At 41.0% G+C, this 17,262-nt stretch overlaps 1 protein-coding gene across 3 annotated transcripts; it reads left to right on the forward strand.

Moving 5' to 3' along the window:
- The first annotated feature begins 223 nt into the window (after positions 1-223).
- Positions 224-15,982, forward strand: secisbp2l (SECIS binding protein 2-like). Of its 3 annotated transcripts, none has more exons than XM_030722071.1 (18): positions 224-430; positions 3,247-3,449; positions 4,457-4,784; positions 4,869-5,007; positions 5,518-5,741; positions 6,429-6,453; positions 6,607-6,722; positions 7,135-7,245; positions 7,344-7,454; positions 8,081-8,248; positions 8,441-8,582; positions 9,739-9,914; positions 9,999-10,131; positions 10,246-10,408; positions 11,234-11,454; positions 12,455-12,609; positions 12,708-12,927; positions 13,357-15,982. In XM_030722071.1, exons 1-18 carry the CDS (start codon positions 410-412, stop codon positions 13,944-13,946), a joined length of 3,246 nt encoding a protein of 1,081 aa, XP_030577931.1. In that variant the 5' UTR covers positions 224-409; the 3' UTR covers positions 13,947-15,982. The 3 variants fall into 3 exon arrangements, with proteins under 3 accessions (XP_030577931.1, XP_030577950.1, XP_030577941.1); XM_030722090.1 differs by having other exon boundaries at positions 6,610-6,722; XM_030722081.1 differs by having other exon boundaries at positions 4,872-5,007.
- Positions 15,983-17,262: the final 1,280 nt, after the last annotated feature.

Genomic DNA, 17,262 nt, shown 5'->3' on the forward strand with positions numbered 1-17,262 from the left:
AGCTACAGACTTTGTGTTTTGGGAATTTGATGAAGTAGAAATTGAATAAATAAATGTTTTGAAACTGTTATCAATGAGAGACATGAACATTTTTTTTTTTTTCATCTTATGTCAACTTCCTCTGAAGATATTTTTGTGGCCTCGTGACGTAAAACAGTTTCCAGTCACTTGAAACTTTTTGGACGTCGGCGGCTTCCGTTCCAGGTGACTCCCATTTTCCCCCCTGACAGCGGTCCTCTCTGCTGAGAGCGCAGCTAGCTGACGCAGCAGCGGTTAACGGTGGGCTCTGCTTAGGGACTGGGTGTGAGTGACTTGGTGATTAATATTTACAATGAAGAAATTAAAGATACCCGCATCCTGACGTCCACGCTGTGGTCGATGACGGTCTGGCGCGGCGTCGGTGACTGACATGGACGCGAGTGACAACAAGGTACAGTTTATTTCAAAATTGTGTGGTTTTGTTGGGGTGTTGCTAACGCTTTAGCCTTCGTAAATGAGACGTAACGTTAGTTTATAATATCGAGGCTTCATACAAATGCTTTGTGGCTTAAATGAGCTTTTTGGATTCGTCATTCGTGCTAAAGCTACAGTGAGCTTCGGTGTTTTGTCGAGCAGAATCAATAAAAGCGCTCATCCTATTTCGCTAGGAAGCTAATAGTAAAACAGCTAACGGCAATTAAAGCGTTGTATAGAGCGATTGTTTTTTTAAAGGTAGCAAACGGTGCCTTTCATTTATTTTGTTCCGGGCATATGTGCTTCCTGTCATTCTTTTTTAATGTTGTGGAAATATTTCTGTGACAGTACTCCCATACGTTAAGAACAGTACTTGGTTAAATGTTAGCATGGCTTGCTAACTAAAGCGTTTCAGGGTGTTTGTCACTTTAATCTGAGCGACAGGTAGGAGCTAGCAGTATCTTTTGGATGTGTAATGTTGGTCATAATTTAGGCAGCCTTTAGAAAAAGGTTTCAGTCAGGTGGGGATGTTTGCAAGAGTGTTGTTGTCATCGAGGAGGCGGAGAGGTTTCATGGACCGTCAGTAGCGGAATGTCTGGTTCTTCTGCATGTCTGTCATTCCTCTGACGCTGTTTGCTATGCACAAAGTTGACTTTGGTCACCTTTTTTGAAAGCAAAATACATGTGAAAATATGATGTTCCTCTCTTTAGTTATTTGAAACCTTTTTCTTCATTGTACACCCTGGTTTCAGCACAGAAACACATACTGCCTTACTGGTGTGTGACAGCAACTGGTGTGAATATAAATGCTTACACAAACAGAGGCTTGTGAGATCAGTAGACCCCCCCCCACCAGTCTGTCATCAACCAAGGGATGCACATCTGGGTCTGACCTCATTGCCCTTTTTTTTTCAGTCAAAGCTGTTCTCATTAACCCTCTCACTAACATGGGTGAATCAAGATATGAATCCTGCCTTCCTTCACATTGTTAGTTGGATTTCTCTACTACTGTTCAGAATATAAGATTCACCACGAGTGCACATAAGGCCTCCATGTTATGACTTGGTGGATAATTAGCTTATCCTGTCCGTACTGTCCCTACTTTAGCCTCTCAAACGTAATCCTGTAACATCATCCTATCAGGTATAGTGTGCAATTACACAGGTTCAGACTTCCTGCTGTAGTCCTAAACCCTGGTGGAAGTATCAGTCAGGTCATGAAGACGGCTTCCGCTCTGTTAGGGGGGGGTTGTGAGTTTCAGACTATTTCTTTATAGGCTGTGTGGTTTTCACCAAGCTGGCAGAACAGGCTCTATTTACCATAACTCTGTTTAGATAGGGTGAGCTCTATAGATTACATAAGAAAAAGTGGGAACCACCCACAGACAGTAGCGGTGGGAGACAATAGCTGCCTGTGACATCCCCTGGCTGCACTGATACTCCATTCATGCATCCCAACCACAGTTTCAGAGAAGTGAGGGGCCTTCATTGTGCTCTGAACCCTGTCACCCCCTCTCATCTTTTTGCAAAATGGTAACGAAGACCCAGCACTCAGAGGTGTATCCTACACTTATAAACAATAAACGAAAAAACTAATGACGCACAAGAGGGGCCGTTATAAAAATTAACAATTCTGCATATTGTTAATTTTAATCAAATGTACTTAAAAACTTTTTTTGTTTTTTTTTGTCCCCGGAGGTTTTCTTGTTTTCAGCAAGAGTTCTTGATTGTTTACTTTGTCAGATAATCATGTAAGAAGCATGTAGTAAACATTAATGCATTTTTGTTGCCACTAAAAACATGTGAGTAAGTCTTTGATTTCTACTTTGATTTTTTTTTTTAATTACTTACAGACAAGTGGCAAAAGTAAACGTTTATGGGAGAGTTTGGAACTGAATTAATGAGTTTTAAATCCATAATTTGTTAAATTAAGGGTCTAGAGTTTCCTTTGTGCGTTTAAGGCCTCAAACATTACCTCTGAATGGATGACCACTATTACCTTAAAAACTCAAAATAAACATTGCTAGTTAGGTAACAGCCGCTATGAATGTGTCATAAAAAGATTCCAAACTCCTCTTGGCTTCAGCAGACCATATAAACAGGAAACTGGTCATTTTCTATGTTCTTACAGATTTATTTAAGTATGTGGTGTTTTGTCATGTTTAACCTCAATGAAGTTCTGTGTCTGTGCGTTAAGGCTGTACTCTTCTTTTGTTTTTGTTTTTTTAGATCCTCAACACTCTAACAAACAGTAACAGTATAAGGAAATGCAGGGCTTAGTTTATGATTACTACAAAACAAATAACACCGGTCAGTCTGCTGGTAGCCTGTGAATAGCACTTTGTCCCTGTTGGTTGTTTGCTACTATGCTGATGTTAATATGTCTCGGCAGACATTGTCTTCTATAAATGCTGTTTTGCAGTGTTACTAGAGTTGAGGTTGTGACGTATTTTTAATGAGAGAGATAGCTTATCAACCTTCACAAAGCTATCCAACTACTCAAATAATGGAAGAACATAGAAGGGTTTTCATGATTATATTGATATGGCTTGTTGCTTCATTCTATAGCTATCTTGAGTAGGTGTGGGATGGCAATAACAATAAAATAATATCTACTGCTCTCTTTAGTTACAAGTATGGAAAAGGTGCTGAGTGAGCTTGATGACTGGCTAGAATTTGACAAATAGATCTGTGCTCTTAGGTGGAGATCTATGTCTATCTTATCATGGAGCCAAATATTGGCTGCCTTTGCTCAGAGTCTGTCATTAATGTTTCTTCATTCATCTCTGTGCAGAATGTGAAGCTCTCACCTGAAGTGGAACCGTTCATCCCACAGAAGAAAGGTCTTGAAGGATCTCTAGTCAGCATGAGTCTTTCTGGCGAGGCGGGTGGAGGAGGGGGTGGAAGCATAGGAGGCAGTGGAGGGGTGGAAACCACACCCATACCGAGCTACCTCATAACCTGCTACCCTTTTGTCCAGGAGAACCAACCCAACAGGTAGTGTTACTCCGGCGCAGTGAGGGGACATTTGGGGAATGGGTGAAACCCTAAAGGCAGTCGCTGAAACCCCAACTCATGTCTCTGAGCTGATGGCACCAGTTGTTCTAGTTCAGAATAATTATGGATTTTTCCAGTGTTGTCAACACTGAGATATTGCTGTTCCCTGTAGCATTGTAGGAAGCCTGGTGATTTTTGAACTGCATAAGAACAATCTGCTCTCTTCTGAACAATTCACCACTACGTCTATTTTTGGAGTAACTCATTTACTGCTTTGTCACTAAAATCATAAAAAAAATGCACTCCATTCCCAGTGCTTCACAAAAAGAGATGGCAATCAGATCCTTTAAACAATGTTTTGATTCTGAACCATTTGAATTGCTCTGTACTGTAAGACTGTTTAATTATGAATGGAAAGCTGCATAGCTTTGGAGTTTACATAGACGGGTAATCTCTGTTTCCAGTTGTTCTTTCTTTGTCCTGAGTGATCTGTTATATCCCGCGAACATCCGTTCTTTTGTTTCCTTCCCTTCAATTTGAATGCAAGGAAATGCCCGCTATAGTAGTTTGGCTGTGAAAATGTCATCTGGATCGTTATCAGCATTTGTGCATACTGTGTACATTCCCCCTTGTAAACCAGCATTACAGATGATAACTTCTCTTATTTTGTAGAAAACATATTAATCAGTCTTCCCATTATTGCTGGATGTTTAAACAAACTGAGACATGTTTTAAACGGAGGAAACAAAGTCCACAAAGTAGGAATGCACTAATATAACAACCAAATATTGGTATGTGCCGATATTTGCCTTTCTAACTGCCAGCATATCAGTAAATGAAAAGACACACACCAGTGTCAGTGGTCGATAATTATTTGTTGTGTCACATCAGTTTTGCACTGGTTAAATGTTTAAAGAGTTTGAAGAGGCTGTGGACAGCTTTCCACAAGAAGACAGAGACGACGTACTTGGAATAATCCAACATGTTATCTCTCTGCTGCTCTACAGGCAACATCCCATGTATAACGGAGGAGAGCTGCGCTGGCAGCAGCCTAATCCTACCCCCAGTGGTCCATACCTGGCCTACCCAATCTTGTCTTCCCCCCAGCCGCCTGTCTCTAATGACTACGCCTACTACCAGATCATGCCTGCTCCATGCCCACCTGTGATGGGCTTCTACCAGCCCTTTCCTGGCACTTATCCAGGTCCAGTGCAAGCTGGAGTGGTCAATCCTGTCTCTGCAGATGTCAGTGAAAGACCCGTACCACTGGGGGCAGCATATGGAATGACTGGTCAGAGGGGGAGAGGCATGAGCCGGTCTAATGTTCTCCCAAAGGTACAGAAGATCAGCAGCTTTATTTTGGTTCTGCTCTCATTCTCTCAAACAGTTTAGTGAGAATGCCCTTTCTTTCTCCTACAGCAGCATTTGGGTGTGTGCCAGCCTACAAGGGGTCGTCGGCCTCCAACCAGAAGTGTAGCTGTACAGAAGGAGGTGTGCACCTTAGGGCCTGATGGCAGGACCAAGACCGTCTTGTTGGTGGATGCAGCACAGCAGACTGGTACGAATACTGTGACAATAATTAAAAATGTATTTAAATTAAAAAAAAAAAAAAAAAAAACTCCCGTCAACTAAGACAGAGAAGCTTTTGTCTGAGCCGTGTCTGAGTTTGAGTATGATGCTTAACACATTCCAGACTTTGTTAGGATTAATTACTTCATATGGCAACAAGACTCTTTCCTGTCAGTGAGGAAGGAAGCAGGACACAATACCAGTAAGCTCCGTGTCTGGTCTTACAGGTTGATGTTAATAATGTTTGTGCTTAACATCTTAAAAAAAAAAAAAAAAGTGGAATGCTGAGTTTCTTGTTGGAGTGGTTAATTTGGACAGATGATGATGTCAGCAATATTTCTTTTCTTGAGCGTGCCAGCAAGCCTATTTAAATAGTTTGGCTCCACTGCTGGGATTTTATGGCCATAAAATAATAAAGTGTATTATAGTTGGTCAGGCTAAAGTTGACTGAAGTTTTATTACATTTAGTGGTCTAAGTTTCCCCTACGTTGTCCTTAAGATTTCCCAGGTGAGGTATCAGGGAGGTGCGCTGCTGAGCGGGTAAGTCCCCTCCTGTGGAAAAACCGGACAAAGAGAAGAAGGGCTTCCCATCCAGCTGAGAGCTACAACGAGCCTGGCGCAAGCGAAGCAGATATAGACAGTGACAGCGGCTACTGTAGCCCCAAACATAACCAGGCGACCGGGGTAACACAAAGAGCACCAGAGAACACAGCAGCACCTGTGGTATGTTGGCTACTTCCAGACCCAGCACACTTGCCTTTTAAAATATGAATTTTTAATCAGTAAAATGAATGCTGGCAACTCTGTAATCATGTGAAGCATAAAATAAACAAAGCTGTACAGATGCAAGGAGGGAAGAGGAAATAGAATAATTTTTAAAGTCACACAGAAAGGTCAGTTGTAGTGTCTGTAGCTTTAGTAATGTGATATTTGAGTGACAAAGAATATGTTGTGATGCGTAGTTAGAATGGGAACTTAAATGACTGCTTTAGAGCAATGCGAGAGAAAGTTATGAAACTAGCATGTTAATTTTTTGGAGGAAATTATACTTACAACTTGTCAGATTGTTAACGGTCTAAGCTGAGGACACTGTAAGTCTGAGGATTTGCCTTTATTATGCTCGGGAAAAGTATAATAAAGACAACATATGCCATATTTCCAAAATGTCCATGGTTCAGGTTCAGCCTGGGGCCTTTGTTGCACATCTATACGCCCTCTTTTAGTGCCTTGTTCATGTACACCATGATAGATATAATAGAACAATTTAAATATAATGCAACATACAGTTCAAAGCCAATACCAATGAGGGAGCTGTACTCAAGTATTTAAATTATTTTTGCCCATATAGTGTTACACACAGATATGTCAACTTGTTGTTTTTTTTTGTTTTTTTTCCTGTGTGCTTTATAGGGAGTAGAGGCTGGTGTAATGACTGGTAAGTATAGTCTGACATACTTTGATGACCTCACCTTTACATCATGTTTTTATACTCATATTTATTATGCATCCTTCATTTATTGCATTAGAAGAGGGTGGAGGTTCTTCTTTTGAATGAGAAATACTTTTTTCCCCCCCTTTTATTCACTAGCAGGTACCTGGGTAAATGTAGCATCTCAGGCTACCTCAAAGTCCTGGGGGGACAGAAACGGTCAGTTTCACAGAGCAGATCAGAGGAAGAATCCTGAGCAAAGAAACTTCTCACAGGTAAAATAGATCCCACTGGAGTAGATGCAGAGTAAAAGGTTACTGCAGGCCTGCTGAACAGTTAAGTAATCACAATGGCATGCTTAGTTGGCTGAATATATAGATGTACTTTAATCCAATTTTCTGGCAGCTGAAATATAAATAATTATCATGTATGAAGTGTCACAGTCACATAAATCAACACAGTAAAGCTTATAGTTTTTCCATTTTAAGATGCCTTTAAATACTGATGCTGAGTCAGCTGTATGTGTGAATTAGCTTACAGGCTTTTCTATTTTTGCTCTGACCTCCTTTCCCAACATGTTCCTCTCCTTTGATAGTAGGTACACAAATAGACAGGAGTTAAAAACTTGCTGAATAGCGGTGGTACCCTGTATGACTGGTGTGTTCATTCTCCGTTTCTGCCTTTCAGGATTTCCACAGTGGTTATCAAGGGCGTATGCCGCCCAGCCAGTCAGAACAAAGACTTCAGCCAGCAGCAGTGACAGGCGCCGACCTCACTCCAGAGCCCCTCTACTTTGAGGTGAGGGAGTGTTACCTGCGATGAGTTCTGCTACCATCACAGTATCCTTTTTAGAGAATTTTAATTTTGTGCTAAAAAAATGTCTTTGGATTTGCTAGGATGAAGATGAGTTTCCAGATCTCGCTTCTGGAGGGGCCGCTCAGCGCAGCAACAAATCAGAATCAACTCCAGCTCAGACACACACGCAACCTAAACTGCCCAAAAACCTGGTAAGAGAGAGCCCTTTTTGAGCACAGCTCTCTGTGTCATCAGTTGAATACAAGGGTTATGTAAAGGTCCCCCTCATATAAGGCAGAGATACAGTCCTGGACACAAAAACAGTAAATATAAATTAGTTTACAGTGACCTGAATAAGCTGTGCATGGTACTTTTTGAATGTTAATAGTTAAAGGTATCACTTAAATAATCTATTTATTTCCTAATTTTTTTTCATTTAAAAATGAGTAAATCCATTCAGATATAAATGGATAATTATGACTTCATCTCTTCCGACATGGGTGTTTATAGGAAGCTGCCCAGCAGCATTTCTTCCTGTAACTTAGTGTCAGTGTACATAAGTAGAAATGATTGTGGTGTGTCCTCCTGTTCCCCATCACTCAGTGCATTGTGACGCCATCATGTCTTTTAGTGTGTGAATGTAGTGGATAGTTGAAGCTGTACGTGACTCTGAAAGATTCAAAGAGGTGCAGTTAAGATGCATCAACTCACATGCAGAGTGGAAAGATTGCTTTCTGACAGCTGGATATTTTGTTGTTGTTTTCTCTTGATGATTGTGTATCTGTGCAGCCAAATCACCAAATACCCCTACTAATGTGTGTGTCTGCATTCATGACAGCTGGATAATCTGCCAGAAAACTCCCCTATCAACATCGTGCAGACACCCATCCCCATCACCACTTCTGTTCCCAAGAGGGCCAAAAGCCAGAGGAAGAAGGCTCTTGCTGCTGCCTTGGCCACTGCTCAGGAGTACTCTGAAATCAGCATGGAGCAGAAGAAACTACAGGTATGAACTGGCCTTATGTTCCAAGGGTCATGCAAGCTTGGGTCTGACTACAAATAGATGCCTGAAACGCACCACTGCCTGGGCTAGAATTACTATATTATTATTATTTTTAGGACACAAATCACCTATTTTTCAATTCTAATTATTTTTTAATCTGTACGTTTTTCTGTCTTTTCTCTCGTCACCTGGCAGGAAGCTTTTATCAAAGCAGCAGGGAAGAAAAGTAAAACCTCTGTGGAGCTCGACCTGGGAGACATGCTGGCAGCTTTGGAGAAACAACAGCAGGCTATGAAAGCCAGACAACTCACCAATACAAAGCCACTGTCGTTTACAGGTATTAACAAAAGTTAACCATATGTTAAAAAGTGGCTTAAAACACATGATATAAAGTGGAAATAAGGGTTTAAGCTAAAGTTGTCAAAAAGTTTTCCAGCTCTTGTATTTTTTTAGGCTTCTAGTAGATTGTGTTTTTATGCAGTATTTCTATTTTTGTTGTTATGAGTTTCAAGTAAGCTCTGCAAATTGCTTACTGTGTAGATTTATAGTGATTTTTGCCTAATGTTGCAGAATTTCTGTCTGTTTCTGGCCTTTATAACAACATAATTAAACATCAAAAATATAGTTTGTGGAAAATATTTTTTAAATAATCCTTATTCTTATTAAACTAATATAACTTATGTGTGATGCTGACTTGGTAACAGTAACTGACTGTTGCACTTGTGTCCACGCAGTTGACTCTTGCACTAGCCAAACCAGGGCTGCACGAAATGATAATCATGATCATTTTATCCAGTGTTGAGATCACGATTATTTGTCATAATTCATTGATATAATTTAAGTGACAAAAAGTGTTTTTATTTCGCTGTCATGTAAACTGAACACTACTTTCACATCTGTATAAATCTTTGCATCACAATAAAATTAGTCTTTCTTATTCACCTAAATTCAGTACATCTCTTAGGACAATAAATATATATATATTTTTTTAATTTTCAAAAACTTCACACAGTATTAAATCAACAGAACACTGCTTTCACCTTTATGTTGTGCTATATTTCTTTTTATATTCCTTTATAAATGAATCTTAGCAGTCATTTCAAACAGTGGATGATGATCTGTTTTGTCTGCTGGGCCAGACATTTGAATTTCGTTGCATAAATTGATCTTTTAATGTAGTGTTACTCATCCAGACTAATCCAGGAAACTTCAAGCTGCTCAGTGCAGGAAGCAGCTGCGATTGGCACGTGGTCAGGCACTGATTCAGGGAGCGTTTGATTTATTTTTGCTTTGCGTTTTAATTGGTGGAGCATGATCGCGCTCATTTAATTGTGGGAAGCCAAAATCGTGATTGAGATTAAAATTTGATTTATTGTGCAGACCTAAGCTGAGCATTATTGACCCCCCACCCCACCCCCCCCACCACCCCACCCCACCCCAATGCATTCGCATACATGTACACATTCTTATATTTTGTTATTTTTGGTCCACAGTTGGAACAACTACTCCATTCCACAGCTCAGGTTCTACTGGTGTGCCGTCTGTGTTGAGGGGTCATCAGCAGTCACACTCAGCCCCGCATAACACCTTGGATTCCACTGCGCCACGTATCAAGAGAGGGAAGGAGAGAGAGATCCCCAAAGTCAAACGGCCAACAGCCCTTAAGAAGGTTAATAATTTAAGATGGAAATATATTAAAGTTCTCTTTAAGTACCCTCATGTTTGATATTGTTTTTGTTTTTTATTTACGCAGATTATTTTGAAGGAACGTGAAGGGAAGAAAGGGAAGCCATGTGCAGAACAAGAGTCATCAAGTCATGACGAGCACGGGGACGAGTGTCTTCATTTTAATGATGATCTTACACAAGAGCCTGCTTCCCAGGAAGGTCAGGGGATTTCATTGCCAAGAAGTGACGTGTTTCAGTAATACCCAGATTTAAAAAAAAAAAATGTATTACAAAGTTCCTCATTCGTATTTGTGTCTGCTTTTTGTGAAACAGAGAATGGTCTGAGTGTGCCCAGCGATGCATCCCTTTCCCCAGCCAGTCAGAACTCTCCTTACAGCATCACCCCGGTGTCCCAGGGTTCTCCCGCCAGCTCGGGTATCGGAAGTCCCATGGCTTCAAATGCCATCACCAAGATCCACAGCCGACGTTTTAGAGAGTAAGTGCTCTCTCTCTTACCCCGGATGGAGTGAAAAACAGACTATTGAATGGGGCAGACCTTTCATAGGAATGCCTGGAATGTCTGAAAAATGCACAGTGTGGTAACAAAAATGGTTAGTAAAGCAAATATTTGCCCCACTCAAAAATCACAGAGCCTTGGCTTGTAAGGCGCATACTCTTGAATGTCATCGGGTGCCTTTAAGGGCGTAACTGTACAATAAAGAATTGTAGAATATGGCACAGACGTCGAGCACGTTGTCCTCTCTCGGCAAAAATGTATGCCAGTGGTCACAAACGCAGCTTTGTCCCTCTCTGGCCCCTCTTGTAGGCCTATTGTGCCAGCCCACCCTTCTCTAACAGATTTGGCTTTAAAGCCTCCAAAAGGCCTCTGTAGCCACGCTCCTCCTCTCAGCTGTGACCGCCGGGACACTTGTTCCTCAGACCACACCGTGTTGAACTTCCGGTAACGGAGTGTAATAGCTTAAGCACAGTCAACAATCAGTTAAACAAAGCTGTCATGAACAGCTGTATAAATCTTAGTTGAAAGTGATTTAAAGCTTTGTAGGACTTCAGTCGGTCCCAGGTGGACATCTCTAAGTTGCCTTTTTAATTAGCCATGACACTGTTTAGTTAACTGTTAGAGTTAAAAACAAACGGCAGCCAGAGAATGTTTAGCATTTTGCTCAAAAACATATTTTCACAATTTTTAGATTTTCAGAAGCTTGTAATATTTCACAGAATTGTTTCTGCCACTTAATATTAGTGATAACCCAAAGTGTTTTTTGAACATCTGCTCGTCTCTAATGTGTTTTTCCTTCTGCAGGTACTGTAACCAAGTGCTGAGCAAGGAGATCGATGAGAGCGTGACTCTGCTGCTACAGGAACTGGTTCGCTTCCAGGAGCGGGTCTACCAGAAGGATCCGACCAAGGCCAAATCCAAACGTCGCCTGGTCATGGGTCTCAGAGAGGTCACCAAGCACATGAAGCTTCATAAGATTAAGTGTGTCATCATCTCTCCCAACTGTGAGAAGATTCAGGCCAAAGGTGAATATTGCTGTACTGCCTTCAGCATCAGTCCATAATTGTCTGAGGTCTGCCCAGGTTAGGTTTTAGGTTTATATCATTATTTTGATAACAGTGGGGTCATTTTCAGATTAAAAAAAAAAGGATCAATAAAACAATTGCATACTAATTATTCAGCACCAAACGGCTCACACACTAAATAAGCAATGATCATGCTAAAAGTGATAACTTCCTTTAGAGACCAAAAATGGATTTAAGGAAGGGAATACAGCAACTACTTTTACCTTGTTACTGTCGTTTTTCTGTAGCCACAAGATATTATCCTGTATACAAGTTAGTAATGTATGACCCCAAAATCAATACCACATAGCCACATGTTAATAATACATGGCCACAAGATATGGAGTCTGCTGTTTAATGACCACACTGGACAAGTTCTGTAGTTACTATCAGATGAAGCCCAGTTTATTTGCTTTAGTTTCAATATATTTACATTTATTTATTTATTTTTTTGAATCGTAACGATATTCTGTAGTAATAATTGCAGTTGTTGGCAGGCTGTTCAGGCATGTGATAAGCCCGTCACCTTGTCACATGCTGTGGTCGCTTCTATATGAGGCTCTAGTTGACATACATCATAGCCTGTGCAGTGCAATCAGGAGCACACAGGGCAGCACCTAGGCGTCAGCTGTTAAAGCTAAACAAAAGGGCCCTTACAAACAAAAATTAATATTATTATTATACATATAATAATCAGCAGTGCTGTTTATGTATTATGGACAGTTTATAACTTTAGTTAGGAGGATAGTCAGTTTGTGTTACCGTGCAATAATATCTTGAGGCTATGAAATTATATGATTCTCATGAACTCCAAACTTAACGTTTAAACTGTGTGTGTTTCGTACACATACCGCTGAGATATCACAAAGTAATGCTTTTGGTCTCTGCTGTGCGTTTTGTTTGTTTTGTTTTTTCCCCAAATGTGATACATTTGAGTCACTGATTGTTTTCTGTGCTGCAGGTGGTTTGGATGAAGCTTTATACAATGTAATTGCGATGGCGAGGGAGCAGGAGATCCCGTTTGTGTTCGCCTTGGGCAGAAAAGCTCTCGGACGCTGTGTCAACAAGCTGGTGCCTGTCAGCGTTGTGGGCATTTTCAACTATTCTGGAGCCGAGGTAGGACACTCATGTCATAATACAGAAATGCTGTTAGAACTCTATTACCTAATCTGCCTATATTAATGCTTTTTTTTTTTTTTAAATCACTCTCTCAGGGACTTTTCAACCGTTTAGTTTCTCTAACTGAAGAGGCTAGGAAGGCCTACAAGGACATGGTGTCAGCTCTAGAGCAGGAGCAGGCTGAGGAGGCTCTGAAGAATGACAAGAAGGTCCCACATCACATGGGGCATTCCCGCAACCACTCTGCTGCTTCAGCCATTTCCTTTTGCTCCATCTTCTCTGAACCCATCTCAGAGGTCAATGAAAAGGAGTACGGTAAGCCCCCTCATTTATCATTGGTGCAAGAGGTATTTTATCTATTAAATTAAAGTACCTCTTTTTGCTGTAGTAGCTGGTTGGGGTGGAGTTCTGTTTATCTACATTTACGGCATACTAGTGGTTCCAAACTTAGGGTTCAAGCTCCCACAAAATTATCACCAGATAAATCCAGGGGATAGTGAGATGATTAATGGAGAAACAAAGTTCTCCTACAGAAATATGGTTATTTTCTTGGACTTTTCATTGCTTTTGACTTTTTTAAAAATGAATCTCTTTGGTGGAGCTGCTAACATCTCAAAAAAAGGCCAGGGACCACTGGCACAACATTTTTAAGATATTATGTATTTATGTAAATTTACTGAGTTACTTTCCTCATCTGTAATGTTGTTGATCTGAGAAAATTGAATGGTTGTATTTTTCCTTCAGAGACCAACTGGAGGAGTATGATGGAGACTTCAGATGCCCCAGAACCTGTAGAGACTGAGCCGAATCGCCCTTCACCTTTAACAGTCACCCAGAGAGACGGCGAGGCCCTGGGAGTTACCAACAGCAGCGTCCCTCCTGGCTCTACCGTTCCCCAGCCCAAGGCTCCAGCCCCAGAGAAAGACGAGGTCCGAGCTGACGACCGGCTAGAGCTGGCCTCTCAGCAGAGTACAGAGACAGGCTCATTGGATGGGAGCTGCAGGGGACCGCTGAACTCATCCATCACTTCCACCACTTCCACCCTGGTCCCTGGGATGCTGGAAGAGGCGGAGGAGGAAGACGAGGAGGAGGAGGACTACACTCCCGAACCCATTTCTGTAGAAGTGCCCACCCTGAGCAGCCGCATTGAATCCTGGGTGTCCAAGACCCTGGAAAACCTGCAGCTGGGAAAGAGTCAAGAAAGTACTGAGGAGGAAGAGGATGAAGAGGAGAGGGTGCAGAGTGAGGACGATGAGGATCTTGATTCAGCGGAGATCACAGAGACGAGGATGGAAGGCAAAGAACAAGTGGAGGCTAAGAAACTCACTGGCTGAAATCACTTAGATTCGTACATTCCCTCTGTCCTTCTCACACATCCCTCTTCACAGCAACCAGCAGCCCTTCTCCTTTGTGTCTAGCCCCTGACACAAGTCATAATCTCAGGTATCCACCCAACTGACCAATGCTCACACACACATTAACACATTACAGAGAAACTGACCAACTTCAAACCACGTGGAGTCACAGACCAAATGACTAATGCGGTCTGAGGGTTAGAGATTCCCGCCAAAACTCATCAGATAATTTTAAAAGGATGCCCCCTCTTTTTGCCCCATAACCTGCAACACTTGAATATAAGAGGGAAGCTTTAGATTTTCCTCCTCCACAGCTGAACTCTTTTGGAGTCAGGAACGTTTGTGGGAGCAAATGACGAGTGATAAGACGTTGAACTGGTGTCTGTAGCTCACGGAGGAGGAAGGTTGGAACCTTTCAGCTCCCATCTTACTTTATTCAGAGCTCAGAGGGTTTACAGCTCTGCAAGTATTTGTGTGCTCGTGCGTGTGTGTTGGAGGTACACAGTTTGCATTTATTTTGCTGTCTCCATTGGCTTTAGCTTTGTAAATAATGTGTTTTTGTGTGATTAATTTTGCCTAGCTGCTCCAAGAAAAAAGGAGAGACAGGCATTTCTTTATAACTGCTTGGTTGGCAATTAGCTTTCATCAGCGAATATTACAGTGTCAGGGGTTCTGTCTTTGTACCAAAACCACTCCCACCCATCGGTTGTCTGTTTTTTAATGTTTAAATAAATGAGTGTCTCATTCTGTATTCAGATGATTTGAATTACTTAACTTCTAAGAAGCAAATCAAGCTTTGTGAATATAACCTTGTCTCGGTAGTTCTACTACAGTATGTAATGTTTTGTCATATTGATCTTGCCTAGTGTCAAATTATTTGAGACTGTTTTCCTCTGAATGGCGTCTAGATGCTGTCAGTGCTTCATAAACAAAACAAAAATGCTCCTCTTTGATTCACTCTAGTGTTCTCTGATGGCGGGACTCTCAAACTCTCTCTTACAAAACTTCCCAGCACCATTTTTTATCAGCTTTATCATCAACACTGAGCTCTTTATTCCATCCAGAAAGTCAACTTTCTTCAGTAAATTAGTTGTGAGACACATAACTTGGTTGTTACTTCCTTAATAGTAAAGCACTGAGCCTGTGTGTGTAGTTTACAACGTTATGAAATAATTGGGAAACTGGATGCTGGAAGACAAGCAGGTGTTTACTCATGAAGTTTGTTATGCACCCCCCCCCCCCCCCTCCCCCCCAAAAAAAAGCAACCCAAACAAAAAAAAAACACAGTTGTTTAAAAGTAAAATGAATCATTCCAAAGATTGAACTAAAGTCAGTTTACACCAGTTGAGAAGCTCCTCAGTTCTTCTTCATTGCAAGTTCAATAAGTCGTCACCAAGTCATGCACGTACCTTTGTAAATATGACTGTACAAAGGAGTTTTTAATTTTTTGAATTGTATTTAAAAAAATACAATCATCCTGTTCTTCAAGCCATTTGGTAGGTTTAACATTGTGACAGCTGGATAAAGGTATCTGATAGTGAATCACGGGGAGATTTCAGCCGGTCGATGGTGATGCGGTGAGGAAACGCAGTATGTCGGGATGTATGCAGTGTGAAGATTGGACATGACTGTGTACTGAATATTGTACTTGGGATTTTTGAAGTATTTTTAGTTTGATTTAAGGTACGCTGTGTGTAGACTTTTTTTTTTTTTTTTTTTTTTTTTTGTCGCTACGACTTCCATCAAAGTGTTTGACGTGTGTCATTTGACAGCAAATGTGTTTTTTGCACTATGTAAATACAGTACTGGTAAAGGTCTTGTAACTAATGTGAACAAAAAAATTGGTTCAATGAAGTACTTTTTTCAGCGTGTTCCTCATCTTTCCATGGATATTTAAGATGGTCTCCTCCAGGCTTCACTAGCAGCATTGTTAGAGGCTGTTTCTCATAACTCTGTTATCACTCTTAACCTATATGGACTGATGATTAACATCATTAAAATGTTGTTTAAGTAAATCTTTTGACTGATGCCTCATCTTCTCTCCACTTAAGTTGCCCTTAAAAATATAAAATAAAATAAAACAATGGGATTTAAGCATTACCGATAAAAGATGACAAAGCCTAGAAATGTAATTAAATGGCCACTACAATGCTAAAAGTTAAAATAAATGTCAATACTTTTTGGGGAAAATAAGCCAAACAGGTTCTGGTTCAGGTTTTCAGGTTCTGGCATTTGAGAAGAGAATTTTTTTTTTTTTTTTTTTTTAGACAAAACAACATTTTAATTAATAATAGCCACTCATTGGACAGTTCATTAGTTACACCTTGCTAGGAAAGTGTTGGACCCACTTTTGCCTTCAGAACTTCTTGATGGCGCAGATTCAACAAGGTGCTGGAAACATTCCTGAGAGATTTTGGTCCGTATTAATATGACAGCATCACACAGTTGCTGCACATTTGTCAGCTGCACGTCTATGATGGGCATCTCCCATTCCACCCAAAGGTGCTCTGTATGATTGAGATGTGGTGACTGTGGAGGCCATTGAAGTACAGTAAACTCATTATTTTCAAGAAACCAGTTTGAGATGATTTGAGCTTTGTGCGCAATATCCTGCAGGAAGCAGCCATCAGAAGATGGTTACACTGAGGTCATAAATCGATGGACCCAGTCAGTAACAATACTCAGGTGGGCTGTGGCATTTAAATGATACTCTGTTGGTCAGACTGTTCCAAGAACTCATCACCCAAGGCATTACACCACCAGCAGCCTGAACTGTTGTTAAAAAACAGGATGGATCCATGCTTTCATGTCGTTCATATCAAATTCTTACGCTGCCATCTGAATGACTCAAAGAAACTGAGACTCATCATACCAAGCAACTTGTTTCCAATCATGTATTGTCCAGTTTTGATGAACCTGCGTGAATTGTAGCCTCAGTTTCCTGTTCTCAGCTGACAGGAGCAGCACCCGGTGTGGTCTTCTGCTGCTTCAAGGTTTGATATGTGTTGCGTGTTCAGAGACGCTCTTCTGCATACCTTGGTTGTAACAAGTGTCTATTTAGTCTGTCCATTCTCCTCTGACCTCTGGCATCAAGAAGACATTTTCACCCAGAGAACTGCAGCTGACTGGATATTTTCTATTTTTTGGACCATTTCTGTAAACCATAGAGATACACTGAGTTGCTGCCATGTGATTGGCTGATTAGATAACTACGTAAATGAACAGTTGGACAGGGGTACCAAACAAAGTGGCTGCTGAGTGTATAGTTGACCAAATGATGACTAAAAAAAGTGGT

The sequence above is a fragment of the Archocentrus centrarchus genome, chromosome 3, assembly GCF_007364275.1.
Source record: "Archocentrus centrarchus isolate MPI-CPG fArcCen1 chromosome 3, fArcCen1, whole genome shotgun sequence".
In the NCBI taxonomy this organism is placed as follows: Eukaryota; Metazoa; Chordata; class Actinopteri; order Cichliformes; family Cichlidae; genus Archocentrus; species Archocentrus centrarchus.

What these genes read in the sequence shown, in the direction of transcription:
- secisbp2l (XM_030722071.1), top strand. Translation starts at nt 410, where the DNA reads ATGGACGCGAGTGACAACAAG. An exon ending in TGGACGCGAGTGACAACAAG is followed by an intron (nt 431 to 3,246) that starts GTACAGTTTATT and finishes ATCTCTGTGCAG; the next exon opens with AATGTGAAGCTCTCACCTGA. An exon ending in GGCCAACAGCCCTTAAGAAG is followed by an intron (nt 9,915 to 9,998) that starts GTTAATAATTTA and finishes TTATTTACGCAG; the next exon opens with ATTATTTTGAAGGAACGTGA.